The sequence below is a fragment of the Pieris napi genome, chromosome 19 (assembly GCF_905475465.1).
Source record: "Pieris napi chromosome 19, ilPieNapi1.2, whole genome shotgun sequence".
Classification (NCBI taxonomy): domain Eukaryota; kingdom Metazoa; phylum Arthropoda; class Insecta; order Lepidoptera; family Pieridae; genus Pieris; species Pieris napi.
In genome coordinates this window covers 3,767,921-3,779,934 of record NC_062252.1, presented here as the reverse complement: position 1 = coordinate 3,779,934, position 12,014 = coordinate 3,767,921, and the positions used below count along the sequence as shown (strand labels likewise).

At 31.6% G+C, this 12,014-nt stretch overlaps 2 protein-coding genes across 2 annotated transcripts in view; one reads left to right on the top strand and one right to left on the bottom strand.

The window, feature by feature from the left end:
* The window catches only part of LOC125059368 (protein O-mannosyl-transferase TMTC1-like), a 119,295-nt gene that overhangs the window by 39,247 nt on the left and 68,034 nt on the right, over positions 1-12,014 (top strand). The window lies entirely within an intron of this gene.
* On the bottom strand, positions 7,094-11,632 carry LOC125059369 (chymotrypsin-2-like). The gene is made up of 5 exons (XM_047663767.1): positions 11,554-11,632; positions 10,722-10,848; positions 9,687-9,939; positions 8,419-8,562; positions 7,094-7,300 (listed from the first exon to the last, which is right to left on the bottom strand). The coding sequence occupies exons 1-5, from the start codon at positions 11,597-11,599 to the stop codon at positions 7,160-7,162; spliced, it is 711 nt and encodes a 236-aa protein (XP_047519723.1). The 5' UTR covers positions 11,600-11,632; the 3' UTR covers positions 7,094-7,159.

Here is a 12,014-nt window from a genome sequence, read left to right as displayed (position 1 = left end):
AAATTATTGATTCAATTAAAATCCTTGAGGATTCTTACGTCTCTCTAATTTTGTAAAGCCAAATAATTCATTATGCAAATCTGTCAAAAGTTGATTGAACGCGACCTTGTACAGTCGCGATCACAATTGTATAATGAATAATTTTATTAGCGCTGGGAAAATTCAATAGTAACTGTTTGCCAGTTGTTAAGCCTATACATCTGTACTTAATAATGCCGAGTGACGGGAGGGGACCATTGTTTGCGTGGAGTTTGTTTTTGTTTTACTTACGTTCATTTGTCGCGGTGTTTTTCTTTTAGATTATTGTATTTTAATTGCGACATTTGAATTAAGAAGAAAATGAGTTATATCTTTATAACGTATGTTTAAAAATTTGGTAATATATTCAGAAAGTACGTGCGGGCAAGGGTGTTTTCGTGTGCATTTCAGGCTTACCGATGCAATGAATATTGATTATTTTTAAATCAAATGTGTACTAGAATGGTTCAATGACAATGATATGAATAACATATGAAATGAAATTCTTATAAAATTAAATAAAAGGTTACTCTAACGGAATAATAAAAGGTTTTATTTTCTGTTTCACGTTCATTATTGTTTCCTTTTCTATTTTTGTCTGTGTCATTTACTCGTTAGTTTGTTGGTAATTTATAACTAAAAATATTATAAATTACAATTGTTTCATACAATATTACATTTAAACAACCATTTTCCAAAATACCATACCCTTACATATTATTATTAGAATTTTGTACGATGTTTACCAATATACAATAATGTTGAGGAAGGTATAATTCATTGTGGCTTTATGTGAATTTACTCAAATATAACGATTCTTGCAGAGATCGCAATCCCTTCTGTTTCTTCTGTTTATACACGAAATCCAAGCGGGCGAAGCTGGTAACTAAAATATAAATATTCTTTATTCTCAGTATAAAATTTGTGCAACATAAAGAAAATTTAAAGCCCTATTTAAAGCGTAGACAAAGTCTTAAAGATTGCTTCTGGATAAAGCAAAAAGTGTAAAAGAAAGGACATTGTGTTGCAACAATGCCGCATTGAAAGAGTTACATCTTTTCAATTATCCAGCGTTCAATGTATCGCCTTCAATACAATGGATAGTTTTGTTTGTTTCTTTCTAGACACGTTACAAAGAAGATGCTTTTTATGAAAACTAGGTTAAATACTTTATCAATCGCTTATCTTGTCATAGTAACGGATAGCAATCCAATTTGGGTTTAATTACGATGTTATCGTATGAATTTTCAAACAAGTTGTATGAACGAAACATACGCCGATCGAACAATAAGACGTCATGATAGCGTATTTGCTTAAAACACACAACGCGATAAGACTTTCGATTGGTGTGTACGGCCAAAGTAAGTTACAGAAAAAATATTAGACAAGGTAATTTTCGTATTAATGTATTAGAAAAGAATGTTATTGATTTTTATAGAACAGGGGTGAAACGGGCAAAAGACTCATCTGGTGTTGTAATACCGCCGCCAAAAGATACTTAACTGCCGGAGAAAAATAATGATAACTTCCTTCCTATCTGGTACTCTCTTGACAGAGCGGTCGTGATAGCTATGAAGTAGTGGTAATAGAAGGAGCAGATGTGATGCGCTTCACGACGTTTCGCCATCGTTGCCTATTAGAGATCCTCTGTGAATGATAACTTAACACAACTCAAATATAATATGAAACTTTTACCAAATACAGAAGTGTTCTTTTCATTTTTTACTATACTATGCATAGAAATATTCTACAGTTAAAAATTTTGTTACATAAAATGCCATCTTTTATTCCTTTTGTGAAAATTGAATTCAGAAATGAATCGGTATTTCAAAATTCTCTTTATTTTCTCCTTTTATAACTGGACTGTATTAGGAAAAACTTTTGATAATATTTTTATCGTAGAAATATAATTTCTATATAATCTAAGTCATAAAAATTTTAAATAATTTTTTATGACTTTTTGGTTTCATACAATTATACATACATAAGTTTAATAAGAGATTTAGGAATCACAAAGACAATTGACGGAAGAAGAGATTATGACAGGTGAATTGGACAGGGAAGGGAAACTAGGCACAAAAATGAGGAAGCAAGGATGCAGAGATAACTTATTAAAGATATGACGCATTTCTTGACGTCTAAAAATAAAATGTTGGCATAAGCCGTTTAATTTCGACATTAGTGTCTACTTTTTAAAGGTTTCTGCTTTGTTCGACCACTCAATCAAACTGAAGGTCGCATTTTTTTTACACAACATTCAGAAGCCTGAGGCTAAGAACAAGGTTTGCTGCCCAATTTATTTATACACTAATAATACAAACACAGAAAATGTATAGACTACAATGTACTTGCGAACTTATGCTAATAGGATCCTTGCGTCAACAGAACCTTCACCATCCAACGGAATTCATAAGCACTATTGTGAACGTGAAGTTATTAAAATATACCTACTTACGGATCCATTTAAAGGTGTAATCTAAACGGATTGACAACTTTACCGTCGTGTCTTCTTAATCAGAAACTTTAAACTGTTTTCTTTTTTATCTAATGATTTATAATGTAAAAGCCTACAAACTCGGATAGACAACAACAACTCTGTTACTATAAAATATGTCTGCTTATTCATCGGTTAAATTGGTTTCACGTTTCAAATCATTTCGTTCCATACTCAAAAGTTACACGCATTGAAATAACAGACTGGAAAGGCATTTCAGCAACTGTGTTAAATCAAATAAGAACTGTAAAAATACGCATGGCGGCATCAAACAAACAATCAAATTAATTTGGTTTTCCCAAAACTCGTATTTGCATATGCTTATTAGAATGATCAAAGGTTTGTGATATAGGATTATATGAGCTTGCGAATTTACTCGGTTGAAATTCCTTTACAAGAATCAAATCGTCTATTTTGCTAAATAATATTCAATAAACGAGCTTATAAGTATAATATTATGCAGAAACAATAGCTTTAGAACTAGCAAATTAATGTTTTATTTAATTAATGTAAATATAGGCAACAGGTATAACTTAAGATTTTATTAGATGCTTAAAATTAAGAGTTTTGAGAGCACGGTGTGGCTTCGGTAAGCGATTCCCATCCTGAGGTCGTAGGTTCGAATCGACTTTACGTCTATGTGAATCGCTCATACAGTGAAGGAAAACATCGCGAGGATCGGCACCCCGTATATCAGGCACAAATTTTTGACAAATGATCACAAAACAAATCTAGGCCTAACCTTAGATAAGTAGCAGCATAGGTTTTTATTATTTTTTAGTTACTCGCCGACCTATTTCTATATTGGACAACTATGTTTAAAGACGAGACGGCAATTAAAATAAGCTGCATTAAGCCATTAAAAATTGTGTTTAAATGCTGATAACCTTTTTCCCAGAGACTAGATTTTACAAAAATATAACCTCATACTTTCTACTGAGCTTAGCCTATTTTAACCGCGAAACTTTTTTAAGTATCGGAGTTGTAAGTGAGAGACAAACTTAAAAAAAATAATGTAAATTTTAGTTCAGTACAGTAGTCAATGAAGACAATATTTGCAATTTTTATTTCGAAGAGTCAAAAAGGAAAATAAGCTTTAGATAATACGTTGATCCTTCTGTATCTTGAAAACGTGGTATTGTTATATGAAATGCGCAGTCTTCAAATATTCAAAGCCGGCAATACCGCGAGTAACCACGTTTTGTGCCACAAATTCGAGTTATTTATATTTAGTGCTTCGAGTTCCAATTTTTTCCCCAAAATAATATATTTGGAGCACGTTCAGCGCGGAGTGGGCCAGACGAAAATTCATAACCGATATTGCGGCTGTATTGAAAATAGATTAAAGTTGGATTTTTGCTTGACACAATCTAGAACAATGTTTTAGGAAAAGTCGATTAGTTGCGTACAATATGCGTTACATTTTTTTTATTTAAATGGTAATTGGTAATATAAACCGTTTTAATGTAGTTGATTTGTTAATCTTGAATTCTTAAGGTTCCTGCATAAATTATTCAGGGTCTGCCAGAGGGACCAAATTTTTTAATAAAACATGTTCGATTTTTTTGTTTTCTGGTACTCAGGAATAATTTAGCATTCTAAAGGTTTTTGTAACAAAAAAAATAAAGCTTTTTTTTTAAATATTATCATAGATTTGACGACTCATTGGTCTAGTGGTTAGTACCCCTGACTGCGAATCCATGGGTCCCAGGTTCGATCCCCGGCTGAGACGCACATCGATGTGATGAGCATTTGGTGTTGTGCTTAGGTCTTGGGTGTTTAAATATGTATTTATATCTATCTATCTATAATAATATGTATGTATATGCGTTGCCTAGTACCCATAACACAAGCTTCACCAGCTTAGCATGGGACTAGGTCAATTGGTGTGAATTGTCTAAAAAAAAAAGATTTATTTTTTGATTCATAGTTATTCTTTGTACATAGTATTTCATACAAATATTTACTATCCAAACATTACAGGCCACTCCATGAATTTTAATTCATGAAAATTGCGCTAAAATATTCAATGGAGAGTGGCAGAGCTTATGATTCTATTAACATTGTGTACAAGCAGTCTGCATTTGTAATGTGCGAAGTTCTAACTAAATATTTTGCGAAATTCCACGAATATTTTGAAAAAGGGTTATATGAATATTAAAATTGAGTAAAATAGCGGATTGTTGCATGGTGTGTTTTTAGGTTTGTTTTTTTATAAAATAAAGCTTTCAAATTGATTTCTATACGAGTATATACCACTAATACTGCATTTAAATGCAATACCATACTTGAGAATGATTTAATTTGGGAATAAATTTACAGATAACTTTTATATTACTGATCGGAACATATAACATAGTAATAAGTAATAAGACAGTATTTTGACATAGATGTTGTTATATTAGATTTAATGTTACATTTATAATGCCACCAGACATTGTTTTGAAGTTATACTTCTTTAGGCGCGTTATGAAAAATTGATGAGAGTGAAATTTTACGATGCGCGCGCACCGTGACACAAAATTATTAGAACAAAAATTATTATTACAAAGGTCATTATGGTCATGACCTTTGTAGAACCTTTTAAACAAATAAAGGAGTTTTAATTATTTTTTCAAAGAAATTTAGCAATGCTTTTTCACAAAGACCTATTGTTACTGAGTTAAAAGGTTATGAAACATACCTAGTTATTAAATTGAATGAATAATATAATAAAATAATAAATGTAATTATTATTAATATTAATTAATAATTGAATAATATACTAAATATTAAATATTATTAAATTATTAACGTTAAATATTTATTATTAATTATTTAATATTAAAAAAAAATAAAGAAAGCCAAAGAAGTATAACTTCTTACGCGCGTACATAAGTACACGCACTCTTTTTTTTATATTATAAATCATATCACGCCCACGCCAAGTATTCCGATGCTGGCTGAGGCTTTAATGAGAGTGTCTACGAAGGAAGAGGAAACAAAGGAGTAGCGACTTAGGGTGTTTTTATAGCGGTATACGCGCAAACTTGGGTCTTCTTAGGGTTAACTTGGACTGTCTTTGGAATATCTGTATGGCCAGTGTAAAGAGTAGCCCCTGTGTTGTCGCATAGCAATGAACAATTTGTATGACAATACTTGGCGATTAAAAAGAGTGGCGGAAAGTTTCTTGCCAGTTATTCTTACCCGCTCTACACCCTTGACTTGCGAACTGGTAGTAAATGTAAATTTACAATTAATTTAACTTGACAATTCATAAGTGTAATTGTTTACCTACATGAATAAAGACATTATAAGTTTGAGTTTGAGTTTGAATGTTGCTAAGTTGCAACGTATCATTAATATGAAGAAGAAAAAGGTTTGGGGATAGGACAGTTTTGTGGGAAGCAATCTCGGGTTTAAGGTCGGAACATGCTGCGTCGATGACGACCTTGATGCTCCGATCGGCCTGAAAACTGGAGATCCAGTCGCATAATTTCTCGGGAAGCAATAATACAATATAAATCCATTATAATCACTTAGTTCTTAATAATATATATTATGAAAATAATTTACAATACTATTAATATCAATTCAATGACACGAAATATTTTGAGTACTCTTCATAATATTAATGAGGTTCTCGCTTCAGTGGCGCGCGCCTGTAAATTCGTCAAAAGCGGACATTTTCGGTAATTATATTTTGTTACCTCAGGATATTCATATGAGCCAATTATCGAGACGTTTTATTAAAGTATATTTTATGTAGAAATGGGTATGATGATTACATATTTATGTGACGTAATGTTTATCTGGTAAAAATACAGTTTAACATAATCTTAATCAATCGAAGATGAGTTATCACACGTCAGTCCCCGTCCAATCAAAATGACATACCGTGATATAGTCAGCACGAAAATGCCCTCTATGAATAGTATATGTATATCGCGTACTAGCGGTATCCTTATCAAATCTCAGACGTTACATAGACAAAAAAGAAAGACCAATAAGATTCTTATTTTTGGATGTTGGTTGCTTTATAAAATATATTTCCAAAGACCGACCACCGAACCGAACCACGCTTTAATATCGATTAAGGCTCCACTGGCTTGACCATAAGCAAAATATACCTCTTCCTCCTTAAACAAAGTGTCGTCTTGATACCTAATTTAAAAAAAAAAAAAGTACTATATACCCTTGTAAGTTTGTGTATAATAGTAAAAATAAAGGTAGCTTTAAAGAATATTCCTATCTTTTCTTTTATTATATATATCAATTCCTATTTTTCAGATAAATGCCGTGTAATCGAGGAATGCATTTATTTGACATTCCATTAGCCACGAACATCTCTCGAAGAACAGACGTGTGTCTGAACGTTTCGTATCTAGAGCCTTCTGTAAAATGCAAATATCTGGTATTGCTTAAATGAAAAATATTTTCCTACTTGGTTCTTTTAATACTATCCATTCATTTATTATATTTATGCAATAAATAAAGAACAATTATTTTTGTACGTAATCTACTGTAGGTATTTCATTAATCTAGGAATATCAATCTAAGGATAATTGTTGGCACATTGTCGCCCAAAGCAGAAAAGTCAGAATTTTTCTATCAATTTTATTATGAAACTCAAAATTAAGAAATTCCATTTTGTGTACACTTGTAACACTACTTATTCTTAGACATAGTCTTCTTAATCCAGCTTCTATACTTGAAAACCCTGCTATAAAGGGCTGGAAGTCTTCCGAAGAACTGATTGAGTATGCCTACAAGCTTGTCATTCTCAACCAATGGACCACCGGCGTCACGCTGTAAATATTTAAATTTGATCTAAATTTTTAATTTACTAATTCTTTACTGAGAGTCTTATATACATTAACAGTCACTTTATTTATTCAAGATTAATCGAAATACCTATGTAACACTGAAAATGAAAAACGGCTTAATGTAAAAATATTGGTTGTTTGTAAAGTAGGTTTACGATCGAGATGTTTACGTAACGTCTTATTGGTGATATAAGTTTTTGGGTAGTAAGGAATTAATAAAGATAACAATTTTTTCAAATTTTAAATTACATCTATCGTTTTATTCACACTTTTGATGATAAATTTCGGGTGTAAAATGACAAGTTTACTTATTCGACTATGATATACATTTTTCTTCATACATTCACGGAATGATTGGCAGCGCTCGAGATGAGACGGGAGATCGGTCCGTCTCTCTCTCGTTATACCTGCGATCGCGCTCGTGAGGTTTTGGTGTGACAGAAGTTTCTGAACATGTCACCCGACTAAAACGATTTTAAAGACGTTATCACGTCAAAAGTTGCCAATACTTTTATTGTTTTTCGAAGTAATCTCCGTTCCATTCTACACATCGTTGCATTCGATGGAACCACTGAGAAAAACAGTAGGCCCATTCTTCCTTACGGGTCTATTCTATGGCATTTTCGTACGCTTTCACCGCATCTTCAGGGCTCGTAACGCGAATACCTCGAATTTTATCTTTAGTTATTGGGAATAAATAAAGTCGCAGGGCGCCAGGTCAGGACTGTATGGCGGATGACTCATTATCTCGAACTTCTGTCATTCCATCTGTCACGAAATGACCTTTCCGACCAAAGAATGGGGCAATCATATTTTTTTCCTTGACTTCTTCCTTTCCTTAGTTGGCCGATCCTCGAAAGGAAACACCCACTGAGCTGCCCTGCGATTCTGTAACTCACTTCACGAACTCACACAGCGGTTTTCGCATCGGCGGTCTCTCTCAAATCAGTCGTGAAGCAGTCATTTTATGATTTGGCATTCTGATAAACAATAAAGTACAAGCTCCCACCTTTTCAGAATGCCAAATCATAAAATGACTGCTTCACGACTGATTAATAGACTAACAAAATAATAATAATAGAGATTTGTAAAAATACTCACGAAATAGTCGGCATCACCGACGAAGTCCGACTTATCTTCCGAACAGAGGTGGAATCCGTCAACGAAACCGAAGTAATTTCTACATTTCTTGTTACTTATAGAAGTAACATATTTCTCTTGTAAGTTGTTGGTCCTAAAATAATCCTGAAAGAACATTTTACTGTTTGAATTTTTGTCAGGAATAGCTCTTCTATAATATGTTAATACGACAGCGTAGAATGCTGACGTCATGCTTTCAAATCATGTCCGTCATCAAAGAGTTTAAACAAAAAATAATGTTAAAATCCTTTTAAAATATTAAATTTGTATGTATTTAATACCATAATTTTCAGAAGAGCTGGCATAAGTTATTTGTAATTACTAAAAAGGCCCACGCATGGTATATTATTTTTGATTTGTATTTATTTTTTATTGTACAAAGTACTAGCGGACCCGGCGAACTTCGTTCCGCCTAACAGTGTAGTAATGTCGTTAGTAGGATTTCATTAGGGTATTACTACCCTAATACTAATGTTACCATTAGTACAACTTTTTTGTTGCAGCTCCTAACAAACGTTGTGTAAAAAAAAAACATGGCGATTAAAAAGAGTGGCGGAGAGTTTATTGCCAGTTCTTCTCTTCCGTTCTACGCCCTTGATTTGAGAACTGGCACTAAATGTAAAATTAGAAGCATTAATATGTATTTGTTTATTGACAAGTCATAAGTGTACAATGTGTTGTTACCTAAATGATTAAATGATTTTTGAATTTTGAATTTTGAATTTTGAATTTTGACTGCATTTTAAAGCACTGGCTGATATGCAACATTTTTTGTTTTGTTATCCGGCGCAAGAACAAAGTGGTAGGTTTCTTTTATATGCGTAATTTTGTCAACAGATGGCACCACTTGCTGTTTGCATTCGTAAAATTAATTAATTAATTTAATCTTATTCGTTAACTTATCCGATATTTTATCTCTTATTCTGCTATTCGAATCTAACAAAAAAGAGATAACTAACATCTGTCCAGCCGATCTTGAGCTATAAGTGGTGTAACTTACACGACTTTGTTTTATATATTTAGATTTCGAACCATGCGCTTCTAGTATGTTAAACCTAAATATACATTTGAAGATTTCATTTATTACTTACTAAGGTTAATAGCACAGATACTATCACTGATTACTTTACTTTATGTATTATGATACGAAAAAAATGTTTTCCAGAAACCAAATCCTAGAATGTAAGAGTATGAAAATTTAAATTAATCAATTATACTTATATAATTACTTTTGGTGTTTTCCAGCCCGTGACCACTAAATTAGCACCTTCCTTTGTGTCAGAATTGAGTGGACTTATAGCTTTAACCTGGGATCCAAACTTGATACCCTTATCGAGTTTTAATAAAGCCATATTATATTTGAGAATATAGCTTGAATTATATTTTGGGTAGAAAAATATTTTAGAGACTGCGTAGCTATCCCCAGGTCCATTTAACTGGTTTGTGCCAACGACAACGTTAAGCTTTGCGTCTGTATCTTGACTAGAATGATAAAATTTGGTAAGTAAATTAGATAAATAAAATTGTCTTCAAATACTATACAAACCGTAAATACTGACCTGTCATTAGACAAATCAAAGTCAAAAATCTTTCCTGACACAAACTTTAGTTTCCGAGACATTTCTAAATAGGTAAAAATTTAAACAAAACCTACGTAAAAAAAAGGGTGCGTAAGAAGTTATACTTCTTTGGCATTAATAAAAATAGTTGATTATTTTATTTTTCATTGCATACAAATAATTAATTACAAATAAATAATCAAAGACTGGAAAAGGAGTCATTATAGTCAATAAAGTTCAGTTTACATTTGAAACATTAAATAAATTAATATTTATTATTATTCTCTTACATTAAGTGTAACATAAATTCTATTATTATTCGAAAGTTGTTTTTAAATTATGTCCAATACCGTAGCATCTTCCGTGGGCAACTTCATTCTGTTAATTTTGTGTCATGGTGCGCGCGCATCGTAAAATTTCACTCTCATCAATTTTTCATAACGCGCCTAAAGAAGTATAACTTCAAAAAATTACATTTAATACTATCACAAATCTGCTTTATGTTGATGAAAATAGTAGTGGTAGCAATTAGGTCGTTTTTTAAAAATAATCATTAATTTGGTATTCGTTAGAAAATACTTTAGCCATTTCAAAGATCAATTATGAATATTATGTACAAATTAGTATGCCTCGACCCTAGGACGAACAAATAAAGCGACTGCGTTCATATTATGATACTGCAGTCAGACTATGAGTCATACTTACACTATCAAGATATGAGCGACCGTGGCAATCCATTTTTCAGCAAGGATTGCTCCTGAGCAAATATGGCCCTTATCGGTCCTTACTGATGCATGATAAGGAACGGGTGTTAGCACGTCTTTTGCCGAAGCTTTAACAGAAAATCACTGCTTTAAAAATTGTATAAAAAAGTACATAAAGTTAAAGTTTTGTATGCAAAAAATTGTTTTATGACGAAATAAAAAATCGTGGGCATATTTAAAATCAACAACGTATCATCATACAATTCACACCTTGCATACATGGCAGATTCAAGCTCATTGGAGACACTACTTATTGGAAGCCTATGTAGGCTACGTACGAAGATATAGAACCATAAAGAGAAACTTTGACTAATTTATCATCATGTTTAATATCTATTTATATCAACTATCAGTGGTAATCGTACTTATAATCACTTGTAAAAATCAATGTTAATATCTATTCAATAATTCAATGTATATGGATATCTTAAAATAAAGAAATTAAAAATATAGTACCATTGAGTAGGCTTTTTAAATCAAAATAATTTAAGGGCTGAATTTGTTAGTGATTGATATTTTCCTCTTAAAATATATAATTGTGAATGTAAAGTGAAGAAGAATTTACAGCCTCTGGTATATATACAACCTGTGATATAAAGTAATTTGTATAAATTTTGTTGAAAAAAATTTAACTTAAAATCGTTAGGAGTTAATTAAATATTTAAAATTTTAACGTTTACAAATTTTCTTTGTAACTATTAAAATTATATTAAATATTATTGAGAATAATGAAGAATAGGAATTTTTAAATAAATTTAAACTTATAAACTCACCAAAGACATTGAAAAGAAAAACACTAATTACTACAATAGAATACATTTTTATTGTATGCCTAGTACAGTACACCTTGCTATATATACACGGTAGAAAAATAATAAAGCAATATCTATATAAAGTCTCAAAAATATAAAGTTAAAATAAATTTTCCCTTTTTCTCTATAGTTAGTATATAAGAATTTATATTCTTACTAGCTGACCTGGCATACGTCGTTTTACTATGTATATCATTTATAATAAAAAAAATAGGGGTTGATCGTAGAGGGGTGAAAGTTAAGGGTTGTATGTATTTTTTAATGCTGTATCATAATAAAAAAAAATAATAAAAAATAATCTAAAAATTAAAAAAATATATAGGAGTTTAATACCCTTAACATTTAGGGAGATGAAAAATAAATGTTGTCCGATTCTCAGACATACCCAATATGCACACAAAATTTCATGAGAATCGGTCAAG